A 16,347-nucleotide genomic window follows, 5' to 3' on the forward strand; every position below is an offset into this window, starting at 1 on the left:
ATGACCATAGATTTATAATATAAAACTCCAAATCGTATTATACTTATGTATAATACATAATGACTAAATTCGTGACATGATAAATGTTATTTTAGTGAACTATGGCAACTAAAGGATATGGCATTGGTTATCATGGTTTCAGGGTGATGAAAATCTGGTCATAGAAATGAACAGTCTAAACAAAATATATCTTTTGAATTGGACAAAAGACCTAAAATATAATCTATAATTAGGAAAATGAGACCCATGAATAGTTGAACCTGGCATTAATAATAGAGAGCAGATGAAGTACGGGGCTCCGATTTTATATCTCTGAATTGGGGTTTGTCTATGTAACTTTTCTGGTAGGCGTTTGAGGGTTTTTTTTTTTGTTTTGTTTTGTTTTGTTTTTATTGCCTGCAATAAGGCAATAAAAAATATCTTCTAGCATTTAATGTTTTATTGTTTTGAAATACGCATCTTGATCTATGATGGAGACAAAGCAAGTGGCAGACCCTCCACCAGTAAAATTACAACACCTAAATACTTTTGGTAACTTGAACAATGGAAAATTAAGCAAAGATGTAAGTGAAATGTTGTTTTTGCAGGACTGTTCAGCTTCAGTTATGATTTTGATCAGAAACAACATCACGGCATACTCAAAAGCTCAAGGGTTCATGCACTTAGCAGAAAATACAAGATCTTGGTCACTAGATTACACAAATTCACTAGAATTAAGTGCTGTTTTTCAATCTGTGCCAAAACTGTGCACTGTGTGTGCATGGGACTGAGGCTGCATGGCACTGAGGTGTGTTGCGCATGTGCAGGGCGGCTGGTGGGCGGGGCTGAGAGGTGGGCTGAGCCGTGGAGACAAGTGTGTGTTTGTGTGTCCCTCACGTCTGCTGCCTGTGTCTCCTGCCTTGCTTCTCAACGTGTGCCCCAACACTGGATGGCGTTTAGGCTCGGGACTGCTCCATCCGTGGCTTTTAGATTGTTTCAATGTTGGCGTTCCCACAGTTAGTGAACATTCCGTTGATAGATCGCAGAAAATACTGGACGGGGCTGAGTCGGTGGTTTCTCCTAAAGAGTGTCCGCTTCCCCTCCCCTCGATGAAGCGCTGCGATGCCCTCTGATTTTATATCTCTCCTTAGCACGGATATCGACCTTAATTCTCCCAAATCTCTGTACTCTAAAGGTAAGAGTCTGAACCCTGCTACAACCCCCTTCCCCCTCTTTGTACGATGGATTATCATTTAATTGGTAACCTATTTCAAACCTTATGCTAGCATTAGTTAGCTGTGCTGTTAGCCAGCTTAGCTAGCTTAGTAGGCTGGCCACATTTTGATCTGGCGACCACCTGGTTGGTTGGTTAGGTGTCAGTGTCCCTGCAATGCTCGTGTCTTTATTTTGGCTAAACGCCTCTTATAACGCAGTAGTATCAGTCTGTCCGTGCACTGCTGAGAATGTGACTGTGCCATCATGGTGTCATCTCTACATCGTTTAATAAACCTGACTTTGTTCATTGGGGATGGTGGTTCTGCAGAGGTGGCTGTAAAATCAAACTTCCTGCTGTTGTTGTACATAATCTATGATCTTATTTAGTTATTAAGTAGGTTTGTCAACAATTCATGATTTCATCAGGTGTAACTTTATATTACATGAATGAACCTATTGCTAGAGAGCCGTCTCTGGCCCAAATATAACGCATCCTAATAATCTATGGCAGCCAACACTTGTGTTATTATTAGATATGTGTTGAATTCCTTTCGGGGCTCATGCAAAACAATAAATCCAGTGACCCAATGGCCCGTTATTACTGGTGACCTTGTCTTTTGGTTTTCCTGCATGTTTTTGTAGTTTTGTACTACTAGCTTTACAGTCAGTCAAAGTGGAGGCTAAAGTCAGATGCTTCACATTATGAGTACTAAACCCAGAGGCTACTGCACTCTCTTGCACTGGTGTTGTTTTGTAGAGTCGTGCTCTTGAAGTGGAGGTAATCTGAGACCTGCTTATGCTTTTGGAGGGCTGCTACTGTAAAGCGCTTCCTCTTTGCTTCATTGGAGGCAACTGGCAGTACGTTGAGTGGTTGACAAACATAGGCTTTTTGAACTTCCTGCCATTTGACCTGGAGCACTCAGCTGTCTGCCATGTTCAGGGGGAGCCAGCAGCAGAAAGCATTGCTTCGTGAGTGACCCTGGTATGTTGAGTTTAGCTTGCCATATGGTCACACTATCACATCACATGATGGCTGTTTATTTTTATCTCAGTAATTGGGTGCGCCTTGTAGAGGGTCATGGCAGCAGACCTGTTTGTCAAAGAGCCAATTTGAGACCCCTGTACATCATAATGGAAGTGATGAAAGGATGCAGTAACATTTGGACTGGCTAGTATAGGGCACACTGACAGGGGAAAGATTTACTAACTACAGCATTGGACTGATTGAGTCATAAGAGGATCTTGACTGAATATCGTAAAACCAAATGACTAATTTCCCATTTGTGATACCTAACACCTGAGATATGAATGATATCGCAAGTAAATAAAAGTAATTTGTATTGATTGATTTGAAAATTGAGTGGGCCTGAAGGGTTGGAGAAGAATATCTAATTGCAATTTTTCTGACGAACACTGCTGTTGCTTTTAGAATTGTGATTTAGTTTTTAAATTTCACATGCCAAGAGGAATTGACAAAAAGACTGAAATATGAACTGACAATCTAATACAAGAATCACATGTCAGAACATGTTCGTACAAATTCAACTTATAGAAGAGAGAATATTTTAAATGATGTTATTTCAAAAATTGCACCCTTTGAGATTTGCTAATTGCATCCACACAAATTTCGTTTTCAATTGCGATTAATCTTGCAGCCTTACAACAGAGTTAAACTATGTTTTAAAACCTGCTAAATGTAAAAAGGATTTAAACTAAAGTGATATGTTTGCACTGTAGTGGTAATTGTACAGCCTTTTCACATTTGTGAGATACTTGAACCCCAACCAAGCCAGAGCAGCACATACAAGTTCTGCCAACAATTACACCTTGGTGATTGAATAATGGTCCCATTTGTGGCGTAAATAATGAGCGAGAAAATAATTTCACCTTAGTTCGTTTGTGTCCTGACAGAGAAGAGGTTGAACTTTGTGTCAGTTATGACAGTGTACAAATTCTATCTCTAGCTCAATTTTTAACTATGGGCAGTTTAGAATGTTGCGAGGTCAAGTGAACACAACTTACTTAGAGGTGATATTTTGAGTACTTTTGCCCATTTAAAGTGAACAATATGAAGTTAGGAATTGCTAATAATTGAGGCCCTGATTTCTTCCAGATCTAATCTGATGTGTGGACAGGAGATGTTGTAATGCTCCCACTGTAATACCATCTCACAGTTTTTGTTTGTTTCAGGCTGGAAAATATTTAAATCCCGCCAATTTGTTTGAGCCAAATCCAGCTAAAGGCTTTGTCTGATTTGAGGCCGTGAGTAGCTCTTTTGTCTCGCCTTGGAGTGAACATGCAGTTGTGTGTTCAGATTGTAATTAAAGCAGCCATTGTAGCACTCTGATATATATTCAGAGTTGGCACATTTTTTAACCATAACCAAAACATTCTTCCTTGAGTGTGTGTCATGCCCCAGCTAAGGCACGGGCCAGCTGCAGAGAATAAAAACAGACTGGGGGCCTTGCCATTTGAAAAATCAGAGCCTGTGCTAAGAGAGCGGTGCATGACTATGAGGTCATTTAATTGTTTAGAGCATACGTGCGGTCAGCCAGACCCCAATTATGGGTATGGATTTTTTCATGTGTCGAGTGGTTACTATTACTGAGGTGTTCTGTGCATGATGGAAATTGTCCATTTTAAGGCACAGAACAATTGGAGTAAAGTGATATGACAAACTATTCAAATGGTTATTTATAGTTGTATTGTTTTATATTTCTTTCCGTATGGCGGTAATGTTGTACACAGACATGTTTGCATATTAGAAACCCCTCCTGGTGTCCTGAACAGAATAGAAAATTCAAACCAGCAACAACAATCAAATGATCTATTTACATACTCAAATACAGTAAAGGCAAACGCCACTCTGAGAGTCAGTATGCATAATTAGGTGTGTATGTTTTTAAAGCAGGCTATAACTACTTGAATAATGAACTGACTTTTGAATGCTATTCTTATTTCTTAAATGACTCTCAGAGCAGGCAAAACGATGCAGGATAACTAACTCTTCAGACTAAAATCTCCTTTTTTTTGCTGAAGACAAATATCGGGAGGCCTTGGAGGAGAGTGCAGTGGCATGAGTGAGTCCTGAGAAACAAACGCGGCTAAAGGCTGAGGTCATGTTGGGTTTGCAGCCAGTCAGACTGGAGTACTTCCAACAGAGACACAGTGTCTTCATACAAAAGCCACAGTCACAGAACAGTGAGACTGCACTGCACTGTACTTATTAGCCATCCTGTGCAAACCATTCATGCATCTACACTTGTCACTAACATGGTAAAAAGCTGCATTTACATGGTTACTGGGTCTGGGCCAGGTGAGTAAGCTGAAGTGTGCTTATGGATCACTGAGCCCCAAACCTTCTGATGATGGGATCGCTGCTTTACTATATTTGCTTTTCCATACAAGTATGATTGGTAGAATTAGACATTTTGGTGTAAAACACCACCACCTTTGGGTGAAACCCTGTAAAACGTCCTGTTGAAGCCAGGCTCTTTTCACTTGTGCACAGGCCTATGACAGCTGATGTGGGCCAGTATTAGCAGGAATATTGTGCTGCTGAGAAGTTGCTGCTTAGTGTCAGATGACTATTACACATGCCTGGAGCTAAACAAATCTGAAAAATCCATGATAGGGTCTCCGTTCTAAGTAACTTACAATTCATCAAAATTGGCTTGGTTTGAATTGAATAGCTGCTTTATTAATGTGCAGAGCCAAATATTCTCTGGGGTATTTTTGTCTCTGTTCAAATATAAGTAACGTGGCATTTTTCTTTGTCTTCCATGCACTGATCGCCTTTGTCTTGTTCACACCTGATCTCTGTTTTTTCCGTCCTCATGGCAGAATCAGTATATGACCTCCTCCCCAAAGAGCTCCAGCTGCAGCCGTCGTCCACCCAGACAGATCCAGCCTCCATGAGCCAGCAGAGCGGGGGAGAGGCGGGCCCTTCTCCCTCAGCAGCCTTAGCCTCTGGTGAGCTGCTTCCTACATCCCAAAGACCATGGGCTGGGGTCAGGTCCCAGTACCCCACAATTTCCTAACAACACAGTGTGGGGCAGTTGCAGCCTTTGATGGGTTCATGATAGATGAGTGCATGTAGCACTCTCAAAGGTTAAAGCTGCTCAAGAGTTCAAGTTTAGTCCAGTAACATGACACCGTAGCATTTCTTTATTGATAAATATTAAGTCTTGCATGACTGTTCTGTCATTGGATTCTTCATCCTACCAGTGTAAAGGTCAGCTGTATAATCTGCAACAAATACAGTAGTTCCAGTGTGGTGTGTGTCTGACTGCCATGATGCACAATGTTTCTCTTAAGCCCTGTCCTGGGCATTAGATACTTTTCATGTGTTCTTCAAATAACTGTCACTACATTCCATTGACGGTCAAAGAAATCAAGTGTGCTCTAACGGCATGATAACCAGCTTGTTTTTTGTCAGCTCCTTTTGGGGATAATATGCATTTGCTCTGAAACATCTTAAACTACAGATTATGTCCATATTTCAGTCAGTCCTTTCCCCTCCAAACAAGGCATAAAGCATTTTATTATGTTTACGCGTGTTTTCATAGATTATTAAAATAAAGATGCACTAACATCCAGTGGTAATATCAGAGCTGTAAATAGTCAAATACAGTGGAGAGACTGAATCATATGCTAGATTTGTTCATGTGACATTGGTGGTTTTTAATCATAATTTAACATATACATTTTACCTGAAAAGATCTAACCTTGCAAACAATTGATCTTGGATCATGGCTTGGGATTTCAGATCTAATAATATAAGAATATGTTTTAAGTGGTCTATAGTGCTGTCGGATAGGGGGCTTGTGTTAATGCTTATTTACTACTGTTTGACCCAGCTGACCCTAAAGCAGTGCTGATCAAAAGCATGACAACAGAATTACCTTTAAACCTTTATTAACCAAGTTCACATGCTTCAGACTCTATAATGATCTACTTCAAAAGTTTTACTTTCAGTTTATCAACTCATCCAAGTTATTGACAATAGAGTCTTGAATGATCAGCTCTCTTGTTGCTCATTGGCTGTCTCGTTTTTATTGCAGGAAGTTCCCTCTGAGGCAGGGAGTGTCTGCATATAAAATGGTCTGCAGTTCACTGCTCCATAGGTCAGAGGCTTGTTTATTCTGTCTCCATGGCTACGCTCAGTCCCAACCAAATCCTCCAATTGGCATGCGTTAACTACTTAACTACTGAATGCACATTGCACAAACTACTGTAACCTTGGCAGCCCTGGCAAAATTAATTTGGTACCACATTATCAGCTTGCAAATTGGCTCTACAAGAAAGTTTGACGAGATTTTGTCATGTTTCTTTCTGGCAATGTGTATGTAACAATTAGTAGCTTGCTTTTGTTTTTGTAAACAAAGCATGTCACCTTTTGTCACATTGATTTTTATAAATGATTTTGTCAAAATCAAAAACATTGTGGGACCAAAAGTACCCTTCTCAACTTTAACTTCATTATACTAAATCAATGCTTGACTGCCCTTGCATGCACAGTGAGGGTCTAATGTACTACACATCCGTTGAAATTAGAGTTGGGAAGAGGGGAAATGAACACAAATCATGCACAAATTGAATTCAGCTGCTTGAATGGGACTGCTAGCCTGCTTTGAGCTACCAGTTGAAGTCACCTGTTTGTTTGTGTATACTACTACAGATGCCACCTCTTCCACCTGCAGCCCCTCCAGTTCCTCCTCCCTGGCTGTTGGAGCACCATGCTCCAGCCCCTCCTCCGAGCTCCTCACTGTCCCCAAGCACATGCACTCTGGAGAGGGGGCCATGGAGGACACGGTGTCTGCCTCCAGTCGGCCCAACAGCAGTGGATCCACTGCTGGTGGAGACATGGGCTCTGGTACATCAGGACTGGCAGTCCAGCAGACTCAGAACACCCCCTCCAAACGAAGACCTGCACTCAACATATCCCCCCCTCCCGAGGACCTGTTTGATGACAGCCAAATGTCCTGCCAAGAAGAACCTACTGTATCTGGGCCTCCACCTCCAGAGTCGGAGCACAGCAGTAGCATGTGGGCTGATGATTCCCTTTCCAACTTCAGTTTGCTCAGCACTGTGTCCTACAATGACAACAATGAGGTCCCGCGGAAGTCCAGAAAGAGGACACCTCGCCAGCGGCCGGGCCCTAAAGCCACTCCACCCGAGGACAGCATGGATGTGTTTGATGCAGACAGTGCCAAAGCTCCTCATTTTGTCCTTTCTCAGCTGGGCTCAGACAAGAACAGGTGCTTTTTCATCGGCTTCTTTCATTAAAGCATATCTCTAAGTTTAGATGTGTAACTGCTTCTCTGTCGTGCAGTGGTCTGGAGCCGGGCAGTGCAGTGAAGGGTGGGATACTGTGTGGCCAGTTTCCTTCAAGAAGTGATGGCAAAGAGCTGAAGATCCTGGTGCAGCCTGAAACCCAGCACAGAGCTCGCTACCTGACAGAGGGCAGCCGTGGCTCTGTTAAAGACCGCACACAGCAGGGCTTCCCCACCATCAAGGTCTGAATACATCTGCTTGGGTTACAAGTCATTTCCCTTCACATTTTTGTTTAATATTGTTTAATATTTGTTTGTGTGTTTACTTTCAGTTGGAAGGTGCAAATGAAACAGTCACGCTGCAGGTTTTTGTGGCCAACGATGCAGGTCGTGTGAAGCCTCACGGTTTCTACCAGGCCTGTAAAGTCACTGGGCGAAACACTACAGCCTGCACAGAGGTGGACATTGAAGGCACCACTGTCATTGAGATCCCTCTGGAACCGAGTAATGATATGACACTGGCGTGAGTAGTCCACATTGTTCATATTTGTTTTCTGTCATTTCAGTAAGGTGACTTTACTGTTCCTTTTCTTCAGGGTGGACTGTGTTGGAATCCTAAAGCTTCGTAATGCTGATGTGGAAGCCCGTATTGGTGTGGCAGGATCCAAAAAAAAGAGCACTCGAGCCAGACTGGCTTTCAGAGTGAACATTCCCCAGCCCGATGGATCTGTGCTCACTCTGCAGGTCCCATCATCCCCCATCCTCTGCAGTAAGTTACTTCAACTGGATGTGTGCACCTGTGTACTGCAAACATTTCTTGCATTTAAAATCTTCTGTTTCTTCTGCAGCCCAGCCCGCAGGTGTGCCTGAGATTCTGAAGAAGAGTCTTCACAGTTGCTCAGTGAAAGGTGGAGAGGAGGTTTTTATAATTGGAAAGAATTTCCTCAAAGGAACAAAAGTTATTTTCCAAGAAAATGTTTCAGGTACTGTTGGCAATTGTACTAAAGGAAACTGTTGTACTTTTAGATATAAAACAAGTCATTTTTTTATTATGTTTAATTACAGATGATAATTCATGGCAAGCTGAGGGAAAAATTGACATGGACTTATTCCATCAGGTAGATGCGCCTCAGGCACATCAGCTACTTAAGAAACTAATACTTGAGGTGTACATATGTTGTCTGCCTTATGGTTATCTGGTCTTATCTGGTCTTTATTTTAGAATCATCTGATAGTCACAGTTCCTCCATTTCACAACCAGTCAGTTACTTCAGCTGTTTCAGTGGGAATATTTGTGATGACAAATGCTGGTAGATCACATGAGGCTCAGCCCTTCACCTACACTCCAGATTCAGGTACTGCATGAATGAATTTACTACTTTAATATGAAAGCAGTGTTTTTTTAATTCCAATGACTGGTTTATTTCTAATTTTCAGTTGATAACTCAATCCAAACTGTAAAAATAGAAGGCACCTCATTGGTGAAAACATGCATATTTGAGGAGCAGATCAAAACCATGTCCTCTGAGCAGACAGAAGGATCTAGTCCCATGTCTAAACAGGAGGTGACGCCAATGGAAGTATCCAGCCATGCATCAACAGATGTGTTTAAGGTGAGAGTGGCACTGTTCTGTAGGACTTCCATCATTTCCGTGTACTTACTCACTCACTGTGTGCTTTTTCTAGCCGTCCTCTGACACCTTGAGCTCTGTACAGCAGAGTCTTGAGCTCACCTCCAGCCCTCTTCCAGTTTCAGAGTCCTTCCAAAGTCCAATGCCTCTTCAGCCTGAGGATGTAGAACTGCCCCAGGCCCCCGCAGTCTTTCCTAGCCTAGACTCCCTGAGCACTATACAAAAACAGGACATTGCCTCCTCCACTGCATCTTTCCCAGTCTCTGGCGACACGTCCATACCCCCTGTGACTCCAGAGGTGCCCCAGCAGTTCCTCCGTGACCATCAGGAGAGCCCTGCCTCCGAGACATCCAACAGCAGTGGGGGGGTGGTGGTGATGGCTCTGCCCCAAATGGCCGCTCCTCCCCAGCCTCAGTCACAAGTGTCCATGTTTGTTCAGGACGGTGTGGCCCAGCTGGAGCAGGCAGTGCGGGAGCTCCAAGCTGGAAACAATAGCACACTGCAGCAGGTCCTGGAGGCGGCTGTTGCACAGCAGCAGCAGCTTAACTCAGTGCTGTACAGCCCCACACCCTCAGCAGAGTCCCTGCAGCAACATGTCCAGGAGAACATGAACAGTCTCCGCCTGGGGACCAACGACAGCCCGCTCAGCACACAGCAACATCTGCACTTACAGCAGCAGCACTTCCAACAGCAGCAGGTGCTGAGCAACATGCAGATGCAACAACAGCTCAACATTCAACAAAACCAGAACCAAGTTCTGAATAACATGCAGCTCCAGGATCAGCAACAGCAAACCCAGATCCTCAACAACCTACAGATGCAGCAGCAGCACATGATGGACAATATTCAAACTCAGAACATGCAGGTTCAAAGCCAACAACAGAACCAGCTTCTTAACAGTCTCCAGCTGCAGCAACAACAACAGATCATGGACAACATGCAGCAACACAACCAGTCCACAGTGTTAGGAAGCATGCAGAGCCAGCCCAGTGTCCTGGGGAGTATGCAGATGCCAGATCAGCAGCAGCAGAGCCAAATGCTGAACAGTCTGCAGATGCAGCAGCAGCAGCAGCAGAGCCAGGTGTTGAGTGACCTCCAGCAGCAGCAGCAGGTTCTGGAGGACCTCCAGCAGCACCTGCAGGCTGAGCTCCTCCAACCCCAGGGGCAGCAGCCTGTGTCTCTGTTGCAGCAAGCAGCCGGAGAGCTGCTCACCATCCAGACCAGCTTCCCCTCTCAACCGCCCTCACACAGCTCACCTCCACAACAGCTTTTCCAGTCCCCCAGACCACTGGCTGAGACACAGGGAACCCAGCAGCAGGTGCTGCTGCAGAATACCATCAATGCACTGACAGTCGGCACTCTCAATTCTGACCAGCCTCCTACTGGCTCTACCTTATACCTCTCTCCCAGTGCTCCGCAACAGCCGCAGCCGCAACAGCAGCTTGCATTCATTTCCTCCATGGAGACCTCTTCTAACCAATCTCAACCGGTTCCAATGTTTCAGTCCCAGGCTCAAAGTCAAATGTCACAAATGCAGCAGCAGAGCACCCCCATGGAGCAGCAGCAGTCTTCTCAGCAGGCCTCACAGCAGCCCTCACAGCTTACACTGGGCCAGCAAACTTCTTTGTTCCAAAATCTTGCAAACCACTCCCAGCCAAACACTGTCCCCCATAGTCAGCTAGCCCAACCTCAGCAGACCGGCCTACTCCTCTGCACCACTGATATGAATCCACAAGCCATTGCCCCAGCTATTCTTTTTAGCACCCAAGCCCAGGGCCCCACACCTATAGGTGGCATCGGCGTTGGACTCTCCCAGTCTGATACCGCAGAGCCTATGTCTTTTCAGGATGGGAGCTCAGGCAGCAACTCTGCATCTGCCAGTAACCAACAGGCAAGTCTGTTTCAAGAACAGCAGCCCATGCAGGTGGTCCCAAGCTCCAACAGTGTCCAGAACAGTCAGCCAGTGGAGCTGTTTCTTCCCTCAGCATCACTGTCCAACCTGCAGAGCACCCTTAGGTCACAGGACGTACCTAATCAGGCCACAAACAGTGGGCCAACCATCTTTGTGGTTCAGGGTGGTGTCAGTGTAGTAGGCAGCCCTGGCCAGCAGCCCCCTGAGCAACTGTTTCAGACTACTGTCACGGGGAATGTGGCTTCACAGGGCCAGACTAACCTGTTCGTGTTTGGCATTCAGAATGGTAAGAAACCTGCATTATAGCTATGGTGGAAGCTTTGTTTGTGCTGACCGTCTGCTTGTTCCTCTAGATTCTCAGCTGCTCAGTTCTTCTGGAAGCACATTGCCAGCTCAGAGCCAAGCTCAGACTGCCACACACATGCACAGCCTGTTGGAGCAGCCCATGGCTCAAGCACCTCCCTCCAACCCTTCCACCCTGCACAGCAGTCTGCAGAACTCACTGCAGAACTCGCTCCAGGCACAGCTGCAGACGGCCATGCAGAACGCACCCATAGACTCTAGTATGACCACTCCCATGCAGACAAACGTACCCATGCAGACTAATATGCAGAACACTCTGCAAGCCTCCATATCTGCAACCTCTAATATGGATAAAATAGAAGACCTGTTAGAAAGCCTACAGAAGCAGTGATGCATATTGTATCACATGGGCACAGAGGAGTGAGAGATGTAGCAAGTTATACATTATAACACCAACCAATACATGTGGTGTTTGTGCCAACGCTACAAAGATTTTATATATTTAAGATAAAATAGACCCCTTTTCACTTTGAGCCCAAAGTCAAAACTTTTTAACTGTTAAGTGGAGTGAAATATTTATGAGTTGGTGACTTTGCCTTCGTTATGACCCCTCTTGCAGGATGAGAGAGGCCTGTAATAACGGCTTTTAACCATTTAATATAAAATGCAGTGTTTAGTTAGAACTTGTCTAGAGGCAAACACGTGTGAAGTTGTGAGGTGCAGAGGGAGCACATGAAGATGCTTAACACAAGGTCTCAAGCTTTGGAATCAATTCAAATTGACATGCATTGTTTAGATCTCATTATATGAGTGTTTCATTCTGTCCTGGCCAGTGGATTTAACTTATGCAAAAGATAAAGGACTGATTTGATCAATACAAACATAATGTAATTCAGAGATTGGATTTAAGTGTACTCTGAGAGTAAAGACTGTGAAATTCTGTTCATTTCCTAGCACTTATGTAATTAAAGACAAGGTGAAGTGATGTTTTTGAACATATTAAAAGCCAGTCCACTAAAAATTATCCAAGCTTTTAATGAGCATTGAGGTGAAGCTGAGCCTTGTGAATAATGTGACTGGCCTTTTAGGGCATCTCCTAGTGTTAAAGGCTTTACCACCCGCTTCAGGAGTTTTTAGCATTTTTATTTGCATATTTCCAGTTGTGGAGAAGATAACCGTTTTTCCTGTTTTTGTGTGGTTTTATAAACATTTTATCTCTAGCACTTTATAACCTCTGGAACCAGCTAATCCTTATACCAGATCTCAGCTGACCTGACTGAATTTGTACCCAGTAATGTGCATTTAATCTGACAAAAGAACTAATAGGCTGTTGTCTTTATAAAAGGTAAATCCATCCTTACCTGGCATTTCTAGAGAAGTTTCAACTTTGTATCAAACGTCTGCTTACTGGTAGCTTTTTACATAATAGTTGGTGTGTTCCAGTGAAGACCAGCCATTCCCACATTAGCTTTGTTTTCCTAATGATCAGAACCGCTGCTCATCACCATTAGTCCCTGTATTAAAATGAAGGCATATTTGAATCTGTTTGATATATCGATTAGTCTGTTGACTCTTGTGTTTAGAAGTTTGTTTCAGTGTTGGTACTGAATGCAGCTGGCACCCAGTACTGTCCTAGTGTTTGGCAAACAAAATCTCTGTTACATAGAGGCTGCCATTGTGCTTTCATCTTTGGTGCTATGTACAGGAGTGGCTGGCACTTGTGATGTGTGGTTTCTACCTAAGAGAATAGCACTGACATGTTGGAGGTTTGAATGCAGAGCGGGCTGTTGTGGTGAGGTCCGACTGGCATGTACCACGCATACCAAAGCTCCGGTTGTGAATCATCTTGTCTTTGTAAAGTCCCTCATCTTGTTGTTTACTCATTTGTACTTTTTCAAATGAAATGATGCAGCTTATACATTCAGCGTGTTTGCATTGGATATCAAATATTATAAGGTACTTTCTTTTATGGATCATATTCTATCATTAACATTTCCATTAATTTGACATTTCTTTCTGTTACTTTTCAAATACTTTAAGCAAAATCGATACTGCTGTATTTTGCATATCTACATTAGTAGCCAACCTGGCAATATCAAAAGCCAGTTTTTGATAGACGTCAGAATAGCTCTCATGTGATAAACATGTTTACATTTTCATAATCATACTATTTTATCTTGCAACGATAGTAATCCATTTTAAAGTAACTTATCTTTTGTAGAATTTTGTATCCATGTATCAAAATGTAGACTATTTTTGTAAGATATGGTTTTGCTCATAGCACAGAGTATCATTGCTGTTGTAGTTTGAGTGAATTCCAAGTTTTTACTGAAGTAACATCAAGCCGTTGTTAGTGTGGGGTTGATTCATCCTGCAAAATTTGTGACGTTTGGATTGTTGCGTGCTCATGTGTGACTGTTTTTTTTTCCTATATATTTTTTGCATCTCAAATAGCACTTTGACCCGTCCACAAACTGTAGATCAGGTTCGAGCGCAGTACTGATGTTTCCAAGCATTCCATTCCTCTGGGTTAGGGGAGTTTAAGAGCACATCCATGTTATGAGCAGACAGAAATGCCTCCTAAAGCCATACCAACACAGAAAGCCAACAACCTGTGACTTTTCAATGAATGTATTCTTACCTCATGGCGTGGAATCGGCGCTTGTTCTACATCTAACATCGGACCAATTACAGTTTTGGAGAAAGTATATTTTGAGGCAGAGGGAAGGTTGGAGGTGGCATCAACAGGGGCTGCACGATTTTGGCTAAAAATTGAATTACGTATTTCAAAAGATGTTTATATATTATGTGCTTAAGTAAGTAGGATTGCATTAATATTTGAGAGAAGACTGAATTACACAACCAGTCAGGTTTGGACACGGTTATTTCATGTAATGTTTTTACGTTATAGATTCTCACTGAAGGCATCAAAACTATAAATGAATATGAATGGAACGAAGTAAACAAAAAAGTGTGAAATAACTGAAAACATGTTTTATATTTTAGATTCTTCAATGTAGCCACCCCTTTGCTTTGATCGCTGCTTTGAACACTCTTGGCATTACACTAATGAAGCCTGAAGCAGCAGGTGAAAACCATTTCAGGTGACCTTCTCTCATTGAGCTTCACCATGAAGCTCAATGAGAGAAGGCCCAGGGTTTGCAGCACTGTCACCAAAGAAAAGAGTGGTTACTTTGAGGACTCCAAATCTAAAATATAAAACTGAGTTATTTAGCATTTTTCTAGAAGGTAGTGTATTAACTGATAAACTAATTCAAGAATCCCATGAATTTATGATTGTAGAGGCCTAAACTACTGGTAGATGTTTTCTATATCTATCTACACAGGATGTTTTGGTATAGTTTTGGTTCCTGAGAGCATTCTGTTATATAAATGATAGCAGCCTTTGTAATTCAATAATTGCACCAACTCATATTGCGGTTTCCATTGGATTGCAATAAATTGTGCAGCCCAGCAACAACTGTCATTATTGTATATGTAAATTTTTCTGTTTGTCAAAGTTCATATATTGTCGTCCATTTTGGTTTTAAGCAACCCAGGACGCTCAGTCTGACTCTTTGGAATAGTCACTTATGATTTTAACAGGTGGTAAAGATAGCACACAACCCTTTGAACAACCTGCTCCCTTGTAAATGAATATCCTTGTGTGTATATATAAATGTGAAATGCACTGCAGGGGTATCTTGAACTTCAATTGTGATGCTTTCAACAGAACTATTGTGTGCCTTGATAACTGAAGCGTTACTGTTGTGTTGATGTCTTTTTGTGCATCATGGCTACTTTCATTTTCACTCCCTGGACCGTTTTAAAATCTCTTTCCTAAACAACATATAACCACACCAGTATATTTTTTGTGATTTTTTTGTTTTTATTTAATAACTACTTGGATAAATCGCGCAGCTTCAACGGTGAAAACAACGACCTGGTTTGTAAACGATTTTGTAAGCCTCATGAGATTTGTACAAGTGAGGTTAAAAGGGACAAAGACGGAAGAGACTGTTTTATGAATTACAGAGCTTTTTGTGTTGTGCTTGTCGACATTACTATTGTTGCTGTGAATTGCTTGATCAAAAAGGAGCAACCATTATAATAAAAAAGATTAACTGTTTGCCAATAGTGTGAGCCGTACTGTGTGTCATCCATCAGCTCACGTTTCTTATTTTGAGCTCCATTCACTCTTATAACTGTCCTGGCAATTTACCTGCAATTTGTCATAACAGGGTCATGTGTAAACATGTGTAATGTCACTTCCAGGTCCATCAGATGATTGTAAACAATGAAGGTGTTTACAATTTACTCTTTTAGCAACAACTCATCTGACATTAAAAAGAGACTGCCATTGTTTAAAGATTACAAGCATGGATCTATGGTTATGCTGTGACAGAAAGTGTACAAGGGAGGCTTATTTTGAATTCACATAACATTACAAGCAGTGACAGCCGGTTAGTGATATAGACACTGGTAATCCTATGTTTTGCTAGATTATTATTACATTATATACATATGTGATACAGTTTGCAGTTAAACCTGTTCTGAAAGGCAATTGTCTCTTGTTTTGATGAATAAGGAACACAAACAAAGCTAGAAATCAGCTGTGAAGTTTCTGGTTGGACTTGGAAGTGACATCACAACTAAACAACATGTATGTGAAAGAGCACCAAATGCCAGGTTATGTATGAACAGAGCCGAACCGATGCATTTGTGAATGGAGTTCTGGCATTTTACTGGGATCTTTGTGTGAATGGGGCTCTAGTTTGCTTTTACAATTTCATCCTCTGATAGTTCTGTTGCTCTTTATGTTCTGTGTAGCTTGAGCTTTAGTATCTAGCCTTAAGACCCCACAGTAACGGGGGCAAGGTCAACCCGGCGTGTTGTCATGAACTCCAAACTATTATTAACATGTACTTTGCCTTGGTCTGGACATTTGTATACTCTTCTGTTTATATCTGTAATCCTGCTGCTACAATAAATGACTTAATAAAAAAATGTGGTGGTTTTCTTACAACCCTTC

General features: G+C 42.5%; 1 protein-coding gene across 2 annotated transcripts; it reads left to right on the forward strand.

Annotated features, from left to right (window-relative positions):
* The first annotated feature begins 840 nt into the window (after positions 1–840).
* nfat5a (nuclear factor of activated T cells 5a) lies at positions 841–16,322 on the forward strand. 2 transcript variants are annotated; one of them, XM_020932125.2, is made up of 12 exons: positions 841–1,174; positions 5,038–5,166; positions 6,875–7,454; positions 7,529–7,712; positions 7,802–7,992; positions 8,066–8,238; positions 8,318–8,452; positions 8,535–8,587; positions 8,692–8,824; positions 8,907–9,082; positions 9,156–11,298; positions 11,366–16,322. In XM_020932125.2, exons 1-12 carry the CDS (start codon positions 1,102–1,104, stop codon positions 11,704–11,706), a joined length of 4,311 nt encoding a protein of 1,436 aa, XP_020787784.2. In that variant the 5' UTR covers positions 841–1,101; the 3' UTR covers positions 11,707–16,322. The 2 variants fall into 2 exon arrangements, with proteins under 2 accessions (XP_020787784.2, XP_055011191.1); XM_055155216.1 differs by lacking the exon at positions 841–1,174 and adding an exon at positions 6,258–6,320 and having other exon boundaries at positions 5,034–5,166.
* Positions 16,323–16,347: the final 25 nt, after the last annotated feature.

The sequence above is a fragment of the Boleophthalmus pectinirostris genome, unplaced genomic scaffold (genome assembly GCF_026225935.1).
Source record: "Boleophthalmus pectinirostris isolate CB_2022bp ecotype Guang Dong unplaced genomic scaffold, ASM2622593v1 HiC_scaffold_2, whole genome shotgun sequence".
NCBI lineage: Eukaryota > Metazoa > Chordata > Actinopteri > Gobiiformes > Gobiidae > Boleophthalmus > Boleophthalmus pectinirostris.

Coding starts and splice junctions, on each gene's coding strand:
- nfat5a (XM_020932125.2), top strand. CDS start 1,102: ATGCCCTCTGATTTTATATCTCTCCTTAGCACGGATATCGACCTTAAT. Junction 7,993..8,065: donor AGTAATGATATGACACTGGC/GTGAGTAGTCCA, acceptor CCTTTTCTTCAG/GGTGGACTGTGTTGGAATCC. Junction 8,453..8,534: donor TTTCCAAGAAAATGTTTCAG/GTACTGTTGGCA, acceptor GTTTAATTACAG/ATGATAATTCATGGCAAGCT.